Genomic DNA, 20,318 nt, shown 5'->3' on the forward strand with positions numbered 1-20,318 from the left:
AATTTTGAAAAAAATATTTTGTGTAGGTCATTTTTATGTCAAACCCCAACTATCATCACCATTGCCTCACCGGGGTTCCAAAATCGACCTGCCCTACTCCCCAATGGCTATCCCACTCTCACTCTTGCAAATAAAATTTTGGAAAATCGAAAACGAGGTTGATTGACTATTTTACTTGTAAACGATAATATTCAAAATGGCCACTAGGTAACATACTGAGCGAAATGATGGAAGATATTTGCCGGTGACAATTTTAAATGTTATATTCGTTCATAACAGACCCGAATACCCCTAAAAATCAACCTTTTAACTGTAAGTCTTCATTTGGTCTACCAGGTCACAAAAAAGACCTTTTGACGGACCTGAACGAACTGTAACATTAATTCCGTTTCCTGTTTTATTTTTTTTCTGTGGTTTATCGTCAATAACAGACTTCACTTTCATATTAGCAGGAAGAAATTTTTCGTAAGTCTATTTAGAAACTTTTAACGTGGGGGATCACTTTTAAATAATAACGTTCTATTAAATTGATACCCGATTTTGCGGTCAATCAGCACAACTTATTTCAGTTTGAATGATTACAATTTCTGGTATACACAATTTCTTTTCGTTCTTCTTTATGAATTTTTCTTTAATAAATTATTTCAGTTTGAATGATTACAATTTAATTTTTGCACCACAGCGGACACGTAACACCTATTGACATTATAATTGAAAATGTTAAAACTTATAAAATAAACGGTCATACACATGCACTTATTGATCCGTGCTGAAATAATAACGTTATTATTTAAAATACCATTCTTAACATGGGGAGGGGAGGGTGTTTTGTACCTATTCTGTACTTTAACCTTACAATTGAATAAAATACAAAACTTTAATTAAACTTGGAAATACAATCTAAAAAATAGCACGGATCAGTAAGTGCATTAGCACCAAATAAACTTTTTTTTCTTCCTGCTAATATGCAAGTCAAGTCTATTATCGACAATAAACCGCAGAAAAAAAAGGGACGGGGGTAATTTTACAGCAGGGGTCAAGCTCGTTCAGGTTCTCCGACCTTTTAGTTCAGAGCATAGTGTAGCATAAGAACAAATACTAGATAATGTATACACTTTGTATAATCTGTCCTCAGTGAAGGAGGAAGCAACTTAAATTGTTGTCTCAAGAAAAGAAAAAAGAACAAAAAACTGCTTCCGTGTGTAATTTAGAACCGCAAATACATTTTAAATATGTTTTTAATATTTTAGATTGCTTATGTTTACAATGTATAAAAAACACAGATTAAATTTTAAGTATTTCATCAGATAGATTTAAAATGTGTCTTTACTGCAGTAGTGCCAAAGGTACTCCTTGGGCGTCGAGTTCCATGGCGACCAACAGAAAAATTTAATGGGTAAATGTTACTACAGCAGAACACCGACCAATAAAATTTGTTTGCTCTTTTTTTGGTTTTTGGTGTTGCTGACAATGAATCTGATATTCAAACCCATCGCAAACTTACCGTTTGCATGGTATTAACCCCTGAACCCTCGCACTATTTTGTGCCAACTCACCGCCATCGTTTATGCTATTCTTACATGATGCGTTCGCGCACGACACTGCCCTACCCCCCAATGTAAACAGAATTTTTGTGAAAAATTAAACAGTTCTTCTGCTCAGTGTATGTCGGCGCGTTACTTACGGAAAAATGGTAAATTAAACTGGAGAAGCACCTGTTAAATGTTGTACAAGTTTTATAATTGACCCCCCCCCCCAAAAAAAAATCGAAATATAAAAATGCTTTTGTAGACCGCTCGTGAAACCTTAATTTTTTAGATCAATTAAAAAAAGGATGAAAAACTAATTAACACAGAAAAATGAACCACATTTTGTTTTTGAAAACTTTCTTGTTATTTTAAATGTCTGCTAAAAAAATTCTTCCGCGATGCGACAAGTCACCTTTCTACGCGCGTTCATTCGCAAACGCATCAAGAATAGTATAAACGATGTCGGTGAGTTGGCACGAAATAGTGCGAGGGTTCAGGGGTTAATACCATGCAAACGGTAAATTTGCGACGGGGTTGAATATCAGATTCGTTGCCAGCGACCCCGAAAGACTAAAAAAAAAAAAAAATTATTGGTCGGTGTTCTGTTGTAGTTAAAGTAAACATTTACCCATAAAATTTTTCTGTTGGTCGCCATGGAACTCAACGCCCAAGGAGTACCGTGCCAAATGCACTAGACAGATTTTGGGGTCTATCTGATGCAGGTTCTCTAACGAATTGCATTCTAATGCGTTTTATATAAATTGTACTATATTCTATAAGAATACTTTTTTTATTTATTTATTTTTTTTTTTCCTTTTTTTTTTTTTTTGCCAGCTCTGAATTTATCCAGTTGATTCTTAAAATTATTTGCATTAGTTTTAATCGAAATAAAGAAATTACAAACTAAATAAAATTTACAAAAAGATATTTTAGTGGATCAATGTGAACATTAAATGCGAAGTTGTAATATTTTGGCGGACATGTACGAGTGCCCAACTGCCCAACTCCTAAAAATGTGCGTTTTTCACCTTTTTGTCAGATTACAGTATCATATTAGGAGGAAAAAATTTGGAAAAAAGGTTTTAACCACGTGACACGCCAGTAAAGAAATGGACCGTAAGTCAGGTAGCAAGGAAGTCGAACGTTATAACGAGAAAATGAACCCACTTAAGTCTTAATTTTTTTTTTTTCAATATTTTTTTCTGCTAATACGATACTTAATCGTCGAAAAAAGTTTTAAAAAAAGAAAGAAGAAAAAAAAACAAAAAAAAAACAGGTGTAAAACACGAATTTTTAGGGGGTGGTACGTCCGCCAGTATTTTTATCAAATTCAGTAGAATAATAAACTTAATAAGCTTAGATGAAAGAAAATAATTCTTTAAAAATTTAAAACAAAAAAACGTATTTTTAAATAAAATTTAATGTTTACTCCTGGGCATTCGTTAATTATTATAACATTACTATTATTGGATTCATGTACTCTGTGCTAATTCTAAATAATATTTTTCTTTTATGGGGGGGGGGGGGGGTTCGATTACATGTAAACAGTTTGAAAAGAGAAGTGGTAAAAAGAAATAAACAAAAAATATTTTAATGTGGGGGAACATTTTCACATAAATTTAACGTAAACCGATCACCTATTTTCAGGCCAGATACGATTTTTAAGGCCTAGAACTGGGTGATCAGTTTACGGGAAATTTATATGCGGAAGCGATCTTAACTCTAAATTACTTTTTCTCGACAACTTTTTCAGATTATTGACTTCAATATTATTACGAGAGAGAGAGAGAGAGAGAGAGAGAGAGAGAGAGAGAGAGAGAGAGAGACAGACAGACAGACAGAGAGAGAGACAGAGATGAGAGGGGGGATCGAAAGTTACTTGTTTCAATAGAGAAGTTCAAATGAAATACAAAATACGACAAAACCGACTTTACAGATGGTGAGAAATAGATGGTTTTCAATTATAGAATGAAATTGAAAAATCTCGCACAAATTTGGGATAAAATTGATTGTTAATTTTGAATTAGATGTTTAGTTCTTAAATTAAAGTAGAATTACTTTTTAAATCCTTAAAAGTCTAATTTACATCGAAAGTATTAATCGCTAGCGGCCACTTTTGTTACAAACCAAAAATATTATTTTAATATTTGATTGAATAGAATAATAAAATAATAATAAGCGAATCACAGAAGATTGTTTTAAACACAAAAATAATTTTTTTTACGAAATTTAAACGAACAAGGCGATAATATAAAATCCGGCCGCCAGCAATGAAAAGTTATAATCAAACTTCAAATTTATAGATTTTGAAAAGCAAAAATACAGTCTAATCTAAAGGTGCGTTTCCAGATTAACCTTTATCAATATTAGATGGTTATTTAAGGAGAAAAAAATATAGACAATAAATTTCATCGGGAAAATCTAGCAAAATGGTCAGATTTTCGCAACGGTTCATACCGTACAATTGAATCGGAAAGATTAGAAAATAAATACAATACAAAAAAATAAACTCTGCTTCCTTTCAGAGTTTACTATTTCTATTTAAGAATATCAAGTTTAATTCTATTTACTAATTAACTGCAAGAATTTAAATAATCGCCACCTAATTTAAGGAGGGGGGGGTGCGTAATTAAAAGAAATGAGGCTAAGAGAGATTGAACGTTTTTATTAAAAGTAAATACATTTTTACATGAATAAATTGATGTTTAAGTAACGAATCTGAGAGACCAAAATTTGCAATTTTTGGATTAATTTTTTGAATATCGAATGAAGATTAAATGTGTCCATTTTTTATTCCAACTTAAAAGAATGTCAACAATTTGAACTGATGGCAGATTTATTTAAAACTAGAAAAATATTCATATTTTTTTTTTTTATTTTTTTTTAGTTTTCATTTGCTATAAAATGTTAAGACATTTGTCCATTTGTTTTTTTATTATTCATTTAACAAATTTCAGTGTTTTCTCCTTCACAAATTCTTTTATTTTTTAGCAAAATCTTCTATTAGCCATGTTTTTAGACTTAACTGACTTGTTTTCTTTGTTCTCTTGAGCAGTCAAGTGTTAAATAAAAATACAAAATTTCAATTTAATTTCACAGAATTTTTTTTTTTTTTTAATTATTTATAAAGTCTGTTGGTTTTCTAGTTGTTTAACTAAAAAAAGTGAGCGTTCAAGAAATGGCTTAGAAAATAAAAAACAAACAATAGTTATGGTTTGTTTGGTATGGACATTCGACTCCAGAATTCTACTACGGCAATCATTGCTTAACATATATTAATAAAATATAGAATGAAAGAAATTCATTTTTAAGTATGATTACTGATCAAATAATTTTAACGTTGTCAGTTTGTGTTTGGGAATAAAATGGCCACAAAAATAAGTGAGGCTTCTTTTTAGGCGCCATTACTAGTTTGGCTAACAACAACAGTAATGGCTGTGCATAAGATAGAGAAGAAGGCTTAGAAAGGTTTACATCGAGCGTTTAGTGTCAATAAGATTTATCAAAATATTTCAATAGCTAAGTAAAAGATATAGTATATATTAAACATATATCGATGTATTTAGATAGTATTAGAAAAGTCGAAAGAAGTCAATTAAAAAGCAAGACGAATTCAGAGGTTTTTTTTTTTGTTTGTTGTTGCATAGGAAAGCGAGTTCCTACTATGGTGGCCAGGAGGCGACACTTTGTAATGATCACTCGATTAATGTGATGAAAACTATGAATTTACAACAGAGAAATATAAATAGAATTGGTTTTGAGGTGGTACATTATTACTTATGTGGTCTCATTTTGGTTATGTCGGAAAAACTGGACATCCAATGAAGAAAGAGATTACAAGTTTTAGTGGCGACAACGGACATCGTTGAGAGACGAGATCTACGCTCAATGATGGATTGATGGATTACAATAAATAAATATAAACACTAATGATTATTGCATAAGACCATCACGAACGTAGAGTGAACGTGCACGCATCATTCACTCGACACATAAAAAGTACATCAGCGTGTGTAAAACTTGGGTCGACAAATAACACTGATTTATACTCGAGTAAAAAAGAGAGAAAAAAAGAACATGAATGAAATAAAGAAAGTCAAAGTTGTTATTACGAAAAAAATGGTCAGAACCTAGTGATTCTGGGAGTAAATCCAGGGCAAGCATGACCTGTCCGTGGGTCGGGTAATTCATTTGTCTCTCTGTAAAGGTGGCCAGTCAAAGAGAGAGAGACTATTATTATTGTTTACTTGACCATATACAGCTGGCTTCTTGGTTTTGGTTATAAACCTAGACACACACACACACACACACACACATAGAGAGAGAGCCGCCACTACTACTACGACATGAAGCTCACTCTCTCTACACGAAAGAGGCCGACGACGACGTCGTACCAACTACAAAGAGAGAACAGGAAAAAGAAGAGAGGGGCGCGGCCAACTCCTCTCTTTTTCTGCTTCCTGTTGGCAACAACAACAGTTTCGCACACTTGCCATTATGGAAGAGCAGTTGTGAAAAGAAAAAGAAAAAAAAAAAATGGCACAAGGACTTTTTCAACCGAGCAAAAAAAAAAAAAACAGTTTCAAACACCAACGCCCATTCATTTATGGTTGCTTGTTAAAATATTCAAATTATTCGGTGCTAATTGTAATGTTCACATTTAAGTTTACAAGAAATAGTCGATTGTCAAAATAACGTGAAGATCGCAGAAGTAAAATGTTGAATATTTCTATATAAAATAAAATTCTAAAATTTATTGTCCGTAAATCAACATTGATTTAATAATAATTTTAGCATATATAGTAATATTATAAACGTGTTGTTGTTTGTTTTTTGTTTTTGTTTTTTTTGTTGTTGCCTTTCAATAGGAAAGACAACTATGCAAGAACTGAAGTTTCAGTGATTTCCCTTCGCTTGTTAAATTGAATTTTTTATTTATTATTAAACAGTTGTGTTCAGGTCTATAATGTGAGAAGAAAACTAATAATAGTCTTAAAAGGAATACAAAATTCATTATTTATCGCCCCCTCCCCTAAAAAAAAAGCGTGAAAAAAGTTTTCTTTTTAATGTACGTATATAAAATTATACGTCAACATTAACCTGTATTTATAAAATTGAGATAAACGCACTGGTAGTGAGATTAAAAAGCCAAATTCATATTAATAAAACTTTAAAAAAAAATAAATAAATAAAAAAAATCTTACAATAAAGTTCTGATAAAAAAAATTGAAATTATAAAATATAAAGAGAGAAAGAAAAAAGTTAAAATGTAAATCAACTTAAATTCAGGAATTAGGTGTACTCCAGAATAAAATGAAACTAAACCTAATATTTAGTACATTTCTCCCCTCTTCCCCTTTCTGTTAACCCTTATTGACTTGATAATCTAATAAAAGTTCCTATGTAACTTTACTGTTTATCTTTTTTTTAATCTCTCTCATATATATATATATATATATATATATATATATATATATATATATATATATATATATATATATATATATATATATATATTTGTATTTTTTAAAACTGCAGAATAAGGTCGTTTTAACTTTTTTTGTCGGTAATTAAAAAAATTGTACACCTTCTTTACAAGTTTTTTTTTTTTAACGGCCGGTGTAACGTAAAATATTTCCCTGTAAAAAATTTTACTTTTTTATTTGTTAGAGAAGGACTATTTTTAAGATCAGAGTTTTTTCAATTTTTGATAGGCTCAGCCGTTTCGGAATCTATAAGGAAGGAACTCGCATGCTCCAACAACCTGTACTAAAGAAAACTTGTGAGCGAGAGTTGATTGTCCTCTTTGAAATACTAAACAAATGTCCATAGATGTTTTTAATTTTTTTAAATTCATAAAGCTTATTCTGCATTCTAAAAATGATTTGACACCAAATAAAGATCTCATATTTTTTAGAACTCAAATTGGTCAGGTCTTCAAGATCAGCTTTCTGTAGTTCTTCTTCAATCTCCAAAATAATCTTACAGTTCGCATAACATGATTTTTTTTTTACATGTTTCACAATAGCTATGCAATAAATTTGCTTTTGAATAGTAATCATTAAATTCAAATTAGCTGCAAAATATAAAACTCTTCCTTTATCACTTCTTGTCAAACTCGAAAATTCTGGTGAAATTTTGGACTTCACTATTAACATGGTGAAGCTGTGTTATCTTGAGGTTCAATTTGCAGCAAAGGCAGCAAGATAATTTAACAGATTACACAAAAGAATATCACAAACGCTAAAGAATGCAATGTGAATGCTAAACCCCTGATACCTCGAATAAAGGGTTATGTTAACAATTCTGGCGCTTCTACACGATCAGAACGAAATTTTGTAGAAAATAAATGAAGTTTTCAGATATAAAAACAATGTTTCTACTGCTTTTTTTGTCAATTCTAATAAATTACAATATTAGTTTCCAAATTATGCAGTCAAAATTACCTGAATATTACTGAATTATTAAAGTGGAAAATTACCTCCCCTTCTCAACTCTTCTGTAATAGTTTTCTTCAAATTCTATTCTTTATAAAAAATAATTTTCTACCTTATCGATTTTCGTAATTTTTGGATGTAATCATCTGAAGAATACATAGATACCGTTGTTTTCATGTGAAATTCAGTTTTATGATTTCCGAAATACCAAAATTCCATGACAATTCCTGATTTTGACGCAACATACCATGGTGGCAAGCATTTTAATAACAACAATTAAGATGTTAAAATCCTCAAATATTAAAATTGATTGCGAAGATTCTCAAATATTAAAATTGATCGTGAAAATTCTTCATCCAAAAAATAAAGAGAAATAGAAATAAAATTGCAATAAACTTAGAAGTGGCCTTGTCTCTGTGTGTGTGGAACAGTCTCTACCAAACTTCTCTCTAATTTTTGGTCTACAGATTTGAAACTTGATATAAAGAGGATTTGGATCTATGGAACAAATTTGATTTGTTTTTTAGCTATTAAAAATATCTACTAAGAGGTCAAGCTTGGCAGGAGTAAGTTGATTAAACCTGTTAATTGTAACAGGTTTAAACCTGTTACTTTCTAGGGCATTTGCTCTTGACATATCAAAAGCCTTTGATAGGGTATGACATAAAGGTTTACTTCACTAGATCTCCAGCTACGGTATAGCTGGAAATGTCTTCTCAATTATTAAATCATTTCTCTCAAATAGGCTCATAAGAGTATTAGTTGATGGGCAGAAATCAGCTCACAGTATTAATGTTGGAGTCCCTCAGGGGTTCATGCTGCGCCCAAATCTCTTCCTGATTTACATTAATGATCTTCAAAATCACATCTTTACATCATTCGTAGACATTTATGCTGATGATACTACCATATATGACCATACACGATCAAGTTCTCTCTGATTCTCTCTTCTCTGATCTTGAGCACGTGGTACAATGGGGAAAAGAGTGGCTGGTTACTTTTAATGCATTTAAAGCCAAGCTTCTATCTTTACATCATCAATGCTCTGATCCCCATCTGGCATCAATTGAAATGAATGGCTCTCGTCTTGGGGAGGCCTCAGGTTTTGACCTTTACTCCTGATCTGAAATGGAAAACGTACATTAAATCTGTTGCCAAGGCCGCTGGAAAAATGGTCGGATCTTTCTATCGATCCAGTAGATATCTCACTGCTGATACAATTCTCTATCTATATAAGAGCCAGGTACATCCAAGGATGGCGTACTGTTGCCACATCCGGGTAGGAGCTGCTAGAAAGGAATTGTCCTGCCTTGATAGAGTTCAAAATAGACTTCGTAGCTTCATAGATGTCCTTTTCTCTTCCCTGCAGCCTCTATCTCACAGAAGAGATGTTGCAAGTTTGTTTCTGCTTTATCGTTATTTTCATAGCAAGTGCTTGACTGAGCTTCAATCTATGGTCACGCTTCGCCAAACTTTTACAAGAAACACTCATCTAACTGAAAACACTATCAATAATTCCCTCCACTCTATCTGTGCCTAAACCTGAACGTAGATTCCATAAAAAAAGCTTCTTTCTTAGAACTGCATGCCTGTGGAACTGTCTTCCATTTTCCTGCTTTCCAGCTGACTACAATCTGATTGTCTTCAAGTCCAATGTAAACAAGTTCTTGATGAGCTGTTCCACTTAAGTTAACAAATTTACCGAATTTCCATTACTAACAATTACTATATTGTTCAATTGACTACTGTACACTTAACCCTTATCCTCGAGTGGTCTTTAGGCCTTGATAACTGGTGATGCTCATCTAAAAAAACAAAAAACAAAACATGCACAAATATATATTTATATGTTAAAGTGGCTTAATTTTTGTATTTAGACGAATTTTGCAAAAGCAAATCTATTTTCATTTTCATTTCTTTTTGCTTTTCATATGGATTTACACTTTGATGTTTTCTTTCCATTTCTTTTTTCAGTTTTCTCATTTCTTTTGTTTTTAAAACTTTCACCGATTCAGAGGTTATTTATATGTGAATTCTGGCACAACCTTCCATCCCACATCATCTTTGATTGCGGATGTACCTTTATTCAGTATAATAATAGATAATCATAAGTTTCTGTTCATATAAATAAATGCAAGATGATAAAACAATAGTGAAATCTGGGAGGGGGGGGTAACCAATTAAAATGACAGTGACATAAAAAGCATATCTAAAGAATCACTTGTAAAACTGACTTAACCAGAATAAAAGCATCTCTTTTTACCATTGTTCCTCTGAATAAAATATCCCCAAATTATTTTGTGTATCATTTTTTTATGGTGCAAAATGAATGGCTAAAGTGATCCATGGTTGCCATCAGTAAGCAAAAGCAAAATAGCATATAAGTCATTTCAAGCAATTTGAATAATTGCTTGAAATAGCTGTTATATGAGAAAAAACAAAAAATGTTTTAGTTTGAGAAATTTCTGGAACTCAATTGATATGACATAATTTATTTCATATGTCTCATGGAATGCTTTATAAAAATTATTAACAGAATGTATACAGTACATTATGAACATCTTAAATATCTGAAACAGTAAATTCCTTTCGGTTTGCATTCAAATAATTAAGAAATACAACAACTCTTTTAATATTTCAATGTAGTTAGTAAAGTAGATTTATGATGTGACATTATAAATTTTAAGCAGAAAGATTTATAAATTATACATTTTAAGCAGAAAGATTTATAAATTATACATTTTAAGCAGAAAGATTTATAAATTATACATTTTAAGCAGAAAGATTTATAAATTATACATTTTAAACAGAAAGATTTATAAATTATACATTTTAAGCAGAAAGATTTAAATTACTTGTCTACCCGTTGTCCCTTAAAGGGTAAGATGAAAAATGTTTGAAATAAAAAGTGATTTTGAGATTATATTGTCTTTTATTGTCTTGAGAAAACATTTTAAGTGATGAGTGAAAAAAATAAAACTCAGGAAGCCTCCAAAGCACTACTGCAAGCACTAATTAAAATTAAAGAGGCCCTACTAAAAGCACTAGAAAAATAAACCCTCTTCCTTAAAGAGAAAATATTTAAGCAAGGTCTGAAAAAAATAAATCGTCAGAATCCACAGAAGCGCTACTAAAAGCAGTTAATATGATTATAAATATGATTATTGTTATATATTGTATATTCATATTTAAATCTTTTTTTTTTTAACTCAACAGGGTTAAATTACATTTATTTGTAAGGAAAACACGTTAAAATAAGTTAAAACAAAAAATATTGTTGCCCTTGTGTATGCTTTGAATAGCAGCAGTGGCTTTTAATATCGGACTTAAGACAGGGCAGCCATGAAATAGACAAATTTTTTGAAACTGGACAATCACAAACCGTGTTTAAATGGCCAAGCAAGCAAGCTAATCTGAGTTTTATAATTATGTAGATAAATTTTGAGCAGAAAGATTTATAAATTATAAATTTTAAGCAGGAAAGAAGCAAATATTCCAAAGAATGATTTTAAAGGAAATTATATTTTTGAAAACAATATATTTTGAAAATAAAAGCAAGTAACAAGACGTAAAATTTTCAAATGATATTTCAGAGCAACATTGCCTTTTCAAGTAATTGAAGACAGTCTTTTTTGTTTTCTTTATTTTCTCTGTAATGTTTTCTGGCATGTAGTAATAATTTTTGCATTTTGAAAGTTAAATTTTTTTTTCTGTTACACTCATTGTTGAAAACATTTCTGGAAAACAGCAGCAAATCAACCTTGGCTATGTATATGAATAACAAAATGTCATAGTATATGAGAGGCATTGTAAATTGCTTGATAAAGGGGTGTTAACACAATGCCTCTTATAAATCCTAACATCCCACAGCTGTCTTCAAAGAATTGTTTAAAAGATAATTTTTGTGTTTCATGATTTTTTATGTTAGGAGTCAAATACCATTGTTTTGTGATTTATCTGAATGTTATTTTCTGTATCAAAATATTGTTAAAGAGACAGAGAGGTGGTGGGGATAAAAATGAAAATCATGGAAGTGAATCTGTAATGGAATTAAGCAATCGATCAAATTAAAGAGATTAGCTCCCCCCAGACAACAAAAAAAAAAACCCCAAGATTTTCAGTTGGCCTTCGGGACAGGATCAAAGTGTAGTATCTGTTCTTCAGATGCTGCACTTCTATTTCTTGTTCTCTTTCGGTGGAGGAGAGATCCTTCACGATTGAGACGATTTTTTATTTTTGTACCTTTTCTCCACGTTAAAAAACGACCCTGGTGTCTAACTCTGTCCTGTGGGGAGGCATAGTAAATAGGTACAATCAGGTTAACCATTTGGATTATTCAGGTCATGGTTCTCATGAATTTTATTTTCACAATGTTTTGACCAATGTAACCTCAATCCTTCATCAGGTGTATGTTGTTGAACACAAAAATCTTTCTGTCAAACACAAGAATTTGCACAGAATTCTGAACTGAACCATTTATTTAGCAGGTATTTTATCTGTTACATCCTTTATAGTGTTTGGTAAAATTCAGTTGTAAGTGACACACTTCTGGAGGTTGAAGGTTCAATCTTCAGTGTGGAAGATACTCAGAATAAAATTGCAAATTACTTCAAACTTCTACCTGGTCATGACTGACAGAACGAGAGTATGCTATTCCTGTTGAATAAACAAACTGAGCACGCAGAATCCCTCTCAACGAGTGAATAAATCCATTCTGGCAAAAATTTACTTTTACCATAACTAATGTTTGTGCAAAATTTTTAAAAAATTCAAAGAGTGAGAGAAAAGTGTGAACAAATGAATAGACGAACGATTTGAGGAGCAATTTTACCCCTATAATGGCCCCTACGGTGTTGGGGGGAGGGCAACCAGATTTATCTTGGAAAATCTGTTCTGGTAAAAATTTACTTTCACCATAACTAATGTTTGTGTAAAATTAAAAAAAAAAAAAATCAAGGAATGGTTATTGAGAAAAGTGTGAACAAAATGAATGGACGAACGAGAGTGAATTGCTAGGTCCAATCCCTCCTTTGTCAAAGGGCTAATAAAGGGTTTTGTTTGAAAATATCGAGTTTGACAAGATACACCTGAAAAAGGATGAACATTGGGAAAATAAACTAAAGATGAGAACAGTTGTTTTAATAATATGAATTATTAATCCTCATTTCAAAAATTCAGAAACAAAAAAAGGTTAATCATCTTTGTGAAAATGATTAACTATTTTCTTATATTTCTGAATTTTGGACGTGAGGATTGATAATTAATATTATTCAAACAACTGTTCTCATTATCTGCTATTATCTTGAGTTTATTTTAATCAATTTATTTTTGGATTTGGTTCGGTGCAAGTTCCACAATTACAACTTGTTCTCTATATTTACATCAAAATCTCATGTCATCGAAGCAAGATGAACTAGCAACAAAGATGAATTTTTGGGTTTTTATTCTTATTCCAAAATTAAATTATCTTTAATCATTCAAACTCACGATTAGGTTTGTACATTAATTGCATGTGAAAGCATCTTAATTGTAAAATTTAATGCAGGAAGTGAAATTGCAATTTTCTTTATCATTTCTAATAAGAACAGGCATAACTACAACAATTTTAAAATTATTAATTTATTTGTAATTTAAAAATATTTAAATGAATAAATTTATCAGAAATCTTAGCAAGTCTAGCTTTTAATGAGTTAACAATCATTTTGTAAAGTAATTTTCTTTAAATATTCGTTTAATTCAAAATGATAGCAAGTTATATTTGTTTCCAATTTAGTTTTTTTTCTCATATTAAGATAGAATGTCTTTTTTTTCTTTTGTGGCTAGTCAGAAATGAAAAAAGAAATAGAAGAAAAATGCTGCAGCCAAAGATTGCAATGCTGAGCTGAACAAAATATGTCATTTGACTACAACAGAAATCTAAAAGCAGAAAGTGAAAGGCTGAAAGATAAGCATACAAGTCAATAACTGGACACAATGTTTTTCGCATTAAGATAGTGTTGAAGTTAAACATATTTTTAAAAAGTGCTTTTTTTTTTTTTTTTTTTCTCGGTTCTTGTCCAGAATTCTACCTATATTATAAACAAAAATAAAGAAAAATTTATATGATGTATGGGTACCATGACAAAAAAAAAAAAAAGAACAATTGAGTAAATAGTTTTATTTTTAAATAAGAAATTCAAATTTGGAGTATCCAAGAAATGACTGTCTGGCTTATTTTGCAAAAAAAAAAAAAAAAAATCTAAAAAACAAAGGGAGATTACTCCAAAATAATATAGACTAGATTTACGTTGTAATGCCTACAAATTCTCATTAATAATTTAAAAATTATTTTCTTTATAAAAATAAGACTACTTGATCAATTAACGTAAATTTTTTAAATATACTTTTGTTTTGTCACAGATACGTACATCATACAGATTTTTCTTTATTTTTTTTTTAATATAAGGAATTCTGGACAAGAAACCTAATTTTCTTACATAAATTCATTTGTAAATACTGTTTGGCAAGTTGTAATTGGGATGATTACATTACAAGTTTGATTTTTCAGTTGTTTGCAAAAATGAATGAAATATTTGTGCAAGTTTTTACTTATTTCTGCCCACTTATCCAACCATGTACAAAGTGAAAATATAAACTTTTAATAAAAGTATCCACATTACAACATGATGGTATTTAAAAATTAATTTTAAAAGTTTTGTTTTTGGTGTAAAAATCAAAACATGTGTCCAAGAAGTGTGAAAAAGGGGGTAAGAAAACTTGTAAAAAACAGCAACATACTTTTTCCTTGTAATCCTATTGAAGACTTTAAGTTTAGCGGATGTGCAGCCAGATTTCTGATCAATTCCGATTTAACTGAATTTACTGAAAATCAGAAAAATAACAATCATTATTCCTAAGGCTATCTGAGCATTTATTGTCATGAAAATTATCTTGGGTGCCGGCCTTTTTTACAAACAGCTTCATGCTTTTGCAAAACGGTCATGCTCTTTCACAACAGACATGCTTATAGGTTACGACTTATAATTGAATTGTAAGAGAGGTGGCTCTATTTTAAAGCCGCTGTAAAAATAATGTTTTTATCAAATATAGTTAAATAATGCTAGTGTTTGGGATCTACAACAACAGAGGATACACTTTTACATAATAAAATATTACATATAAATTATATCATATTAAGTTCTTAGATGCTGCCACCCAGTATTCCCACTAACAAAAATGACAGTAAAAGTTTTTTCGCATCAATTAAAATACATATTAAATAATGTTTTTATTTTTAATGTATGAAAACTTTAAAACTTTTTATATAAAATACATTTTAAATGCATCTTAAAATGTATACTTAATTTCTATGTTAACATTTTGTTTTCCCAAGTTTTCTAATAGTGTAAAGAATTTGATTTTATAACAAGCATATTGTTTTAGAGCAAGTCAAAGCTTTTTATTCCTTACATTATTAACTCTTTCACATAGAGATTATTTGAAAGTGACTTAATGCTGATCTAAACATGTTCTAAAGGATAAAAAAAAACATGAATTTAGATCATTACAAATACACCCAAATACGCTATTTGAGGGGGGAGAGGGTCTATTTGAACGAAATAAAAATATTTTTGTTATTCTATTTATATGTAAGGATTTATTTTTAATAATAATAAAAAAAAAAGTTTCAACTTTGAAGTCGTGGGTATCACAGAAAACAACTGCACAACGGGGAAACAAATTGCCACAAATATGGTTCTTTTTAAAGTTATAATAGAGTTAGCTGAACATTGATAATGTTGATGTTTTCATGTCAATGTATAGTAGAGATCAAAAGAAAAAAGAGGGTTAGAAAGAGGTTCACTTTAAAATGGTTTTGTAATATTTAGTTTGAGCTGAAAAATAAATGATTACAAGTGGCTGTTGTCTCGAGAAGTGATTAGCATTTTAAGAACTTGGAAGAGAAAAAAAACATGCAGTAATGAAGTGCAACCATGCAAAAGGTATTTGTTCTCCTCTTTAATGGCACCATGGTATAATCAGGATACAACACATGGCTAAACTGATGTTGGCAGAGATGTGTTGAATTCATTTCATAGTTTTACAAGAAGCATCTTGGCAGTGTGATAATATCCATCATCTGATTGCTAACAACATTAAAGTCAAAGTGAAATATATGAGTATATAAAGCATAAATGAATGTAGTTTTGCATCTCAATGCTAAAAGAACATTAGGAAAAGCTTTTTTTTTTTTTAAATGTTTTTATTGAATTCTAAAAAATGTAGACGAAAGAGGCAAAGGAGGTCAGCAAGAAGCTATGGGAGCAAAGTTAATGCAAGCATACAACATCATCAGGTGCTAATCAACAATAGTTGTGAAGAATAGAACTAATGAAAACTTGAATGTTGAAACAGAACAATCTCTTTAGTTGAAATTTTTTAAGATAATCTCAAAAACAAGAACAAAGAAAATCAGGGGCAATTCAGTTACATAATATATATATTTACACACACACACACACCAATGTAGTGCATAAATTTAAATGTTCTATGGGAGGATGTAACTCCGAAAATAATACATACATTGGGCATACAACGGCAACGTTGTCCCGGCGAATAACTATGCATCTAAATAATACTAGTGCTATATATAAACATTTGATAAAAGAACATAACTATTCCTCTTCCAATCTTAGAAATGTCCTTATTGATTACATAAAAATTATACAACATGAAAATAGTATTAAAAAATTAAAAATTCTTTAAGCGTCATATATTAGAACCATTCAACCCACTATAAATGATATTGCATTTGAGAAAAGCAGTAACGTTCTAAAATGTCTTGTGTAGTTCATAGTGGACAGACTTTGTTAACATTGTCCACGAACTTGCTGATTTTAATACTCAAATTTTTAATCGACTTTTCATCAACTCTATATATTTTAACTTACCATCGCCTAACGCCATTTACTGTATATTTTAGTTTTCATTTTAATTCTCATTTTCGCTCCTTTGTACTTTTACTTTTACTGAAAATGATTTGTGGACGAATCGAAAGCGCTTGTGACAGCAACAATTATGGAAATTTTATTAATATTTTTGATTTTGATATAAAAAAGATTATACGGAAAGTCAAAAAATTACACAAAAAAAAAAGAATCATAAAGCAAAGTGTCTCCGTTGCATTTAATAATATTTGCTTGAATATATAGTCATCCACATACAGTACTGTTTCGCAGCTCATCAGTGTGGCTAGACAGGCAACTACCTCAAGTCAGGATTGAAACCCGACCGCCTGTACGACAGTCAAGACTGCTAACCATTACGTTAATCGGTAGCTGCTGTGCGAGTCGTGAATATATATAATTGGACATTTGTTGATGTCATTTGCGAACACCGATCCCATGGGTAGAATGGGTAGAACTGCCGACCATCAACACGGTAGTTGTAGGTTCAATCCCTGGCTAGGGAAAGGTGCTAGTGTCTAGCTACATTGATGAGTTGTGATACAATGAAACAGTACTCTATGTGGATGACTATATATTTAAGCCCCCCTATTGGGGTAGAGCACTGTCGTAAACATATCCCAACCGGTACTTAAATGGCTATAAAGCGAGACTCTTTATTTGTTTGTAAATAAACAAGCAGCCCAAGTACTGTAAAAACGGTGGACAAGTGTTTATTTAATTGGACATTTGTTGAGGTCATTTGCGAGCACCAATCCAATGGGTCGATGGGTAGCACTGCTGACTATCAACACGATAGTTGTAGGTTCAATCTCCGTCTAGAGAGAGGCGCTAGTTTAGCCACACTGATGAGTTGTGATACAACGAAACAGTACTCTGTGTAGATGACTATCTAAGAACTGGCCGGATGAAGTTCAGTTGACTTACAGCAAAATTGAAACAAATTTGCAAACATGTAGGCAAAAATGTTTGTATACCAAATAAATGTTTAGTTCTATTTATTATTGAGCATTAAATTAATCTCTGTGGACAGAAATGAACTGAAATGAATATATATATATATATATATATATATATATATATATATATACTAGGATTCATCAGGCTTATGCAAGAATTTTGTGGTTGTCTCACGTTTTCATACACGCACCTTTGATTGAGTTTTTAGTTAGCCAATCAGCTTCCTAGTTTTCACCGCATCCTTCCTAATATATACATCTATAAATATAAAAGCGAAAATGTATGTATGTATGTGTGTTCGCTTTTTCTGTATGTCTACAAAAGGCTTCTTTCAGAGAAGCGGTCACTCGGTTCACAACTTTTTAAAACTTTTTATATCACATACAAATCATAATATCTCACAGTTAAAACGAAGCTCGCCTGTCTATTTAATTTGCTCGATTTTGGGAAGATAAATATTCAATATTTGTCGCTCGTCGCATGTGGGTTAGTCTTTTTCCTATAACATCTTTGGGGAAAAAAAAAAAGAAAAAAAAAGCGTTCAGCAGTAAATGAATACTATCCCGCAGTCAAAACTTGACCTTATTTAAAACGGGCCAAGTAATTAAATAAATTCAAACGTGTTTCCATTAGCATCTCGCGGTGGGGCAATGGTTAACGTCACACGTTCTGTTTTTTTTCACACTTGAATTTACAACTTTGCCTCAACGGTTCGGGTTCGATCCTCATACTTACGTTTTTTGTTTTTAACCCCCACACACACCTCCAAACACCCAGGCAACGTCGGGTACCCCTCGCTAGTATATATATAAAAGCGAAAATGTGTGTATGTATGTATGTGTGTGTGTTTGTGTATCCACTAAAAAATTTCGACAGACAGAACAAAAATTCACAAACTTGGTATCATATTGAAGCTCCATCCATCGCTCGAAAAATATCGAAAAATTGGCCAAAAACGTTAATTTTTTCACCCCGAAATCAACATTTTTCTACGGTGGGGGGGGGGGGGGAGACAAAAACCGTCCTCTCATGACGACAACCGGTTCTACGTATGCATCAGATGACGTCATGACCTGAGTTAGTTTAAATAGTTGAATTTCATGTATGCCGTGTTAGCTCAATTGGTTAGAGCGTTGGGTCATTATCTAAACGTTTTGGGTTCGAATCGTGGTGTGAGATGTCTTCTTTCTTTTTTTTTCGATTTTTTAAATTTAAATATTGAACCAGTGTTATTTAAGCCATTTTTACGTGACGTTCGTTTTTTTATTATTTTTTTTACTTCGCTTATTCTTAGGTTTTCATTAACACACCCGACCGACCACACACACCCAAAAACACCCGGGTATCCACCGATTTTTTAAATTTTAATATCGAAACAGGCTTATTTAAGCCATTTTTCACGTTTTTTGCTAACGTTCGTTTTCTTGTTTTCTTTTATGTTTTTTCAATTTCTACATTTAACATTGTTCGTTTGTCATACGTTAGTTTTTTTTTTTAGATTTTTTTCTGAATGTTTTGATTAGACCCCCCCCCCCCGGACTCTCTCACTTCATTTTTGTTTTCTTTTTTTTTTACTTCGCTTATTCTAAGGCTTTCATTATCACCCCCACCCCCCACCGACCACACACACACCGAAAAACACCCGGGCAATGCCGGGTACCCCTCGCTACCCACAGACACTCAACAATACCTCCACTTCAAAAGCCACCATCCTAAAAACTGTCTAAAATCAATACCCTACTCCCTAGCACATAGAGTCTCCACCATAGTAACAGACAGACACCTCCGTTCAACTAGACTGAATGAACTACAAATAACACTGCGGAAAAGAGGATATCGACTACCACTAATACAGAAAGGTATTGAACTGGCTGAAAAAATTCCAATAGACCAACTAAGAACCCCAAAAGAACATAACAAAGAACAAATTTTAGCATATGTCTCTACACACAACACAAACAACCCAGAACTATTCACACAGATAACAAAAAACCTTATCCTTCTCCATCAGAATGACAAACTAAACAACATACTTAAAACAGCAAAAATAATAAAAAGCAAACGCCAACCCAAAAACTTAAAACACATCCTAAGTTCCTCAAAACTCGTCCCACATACTACAAAAGGGGTTACAAAATGCAACAAGCCACGATGTGGAGTATGTGACATAATAATAGAAGGTAACACATACACATTCAAAAACCCAGCACAAACATTCAAAATAAAAAAGGATCTAAATTGCACCTCCAGAAATGTAGTATATGCACTAAGATGCACAACATGCAACAAATCCTACATAGGCGCCACCAAAAATTTCAGCAATAGAGTGCCCTTACATAAGAGCAACATCAAAATTGCAGATAACAGACACCTCTATGTTTCAAAACACGTACACACATGCAGTGGAAACAGCTTCAAAATAATGCCAATCTTCCAAACAGACAATT

At 31.6% G+C, this 20,318-nt stretch overlaps 1 protein-coding gene across 9 annotated transcripts in view; it reads right to left on the reverse strand.

The window, feature by feature from the left end:
• LOC145258267 (E3 SUMO-protein ligase PIAS2-like) overlaps window positions 1–20,318 on the reverse strand; it is a 319,485-nt gene that overhangs the window by 107,377 nt on the left and 191,790 nt on the right. For 3 of the 9 annotated variants that reach the window (XM_080116255.1, XM_080116254.1, XM_080116259.1), the window contains one exon: window positions 14,744–14,827. The exons of 4 other annotated variants lie outside the window; for them this stretch is intronic. In XM_080116255.1, coding sequence (XP_079972381.1) covers window positions 14,744–14,827 — 84 coding nt within the window. Of the gene's footprint in view, window positions 1–5,641; window positions 6,001–14,743; window positions 14,828–20,318 lie in introns of those variants that run through there. 2 more of the 9 variants (XM_080116263.1, XM_080116261.1) reach the window with 2 other exon arrangements.

The sequence above is a fragment of the Euprymna scolopes genome, chromosome 33 (assembly GCF_053919585.1).
Source record: "Euprymna scolopes isolate OS-2025 chromosome 33, ASM5391958v1, whole genome shotgun sequence".
Lineage (NCBI taxonomy): Eukaryota > Metazoa > Mollusca > Cephalopoda > Sepiida > Sepiolidae > Euprymna > Euprymna scolopes.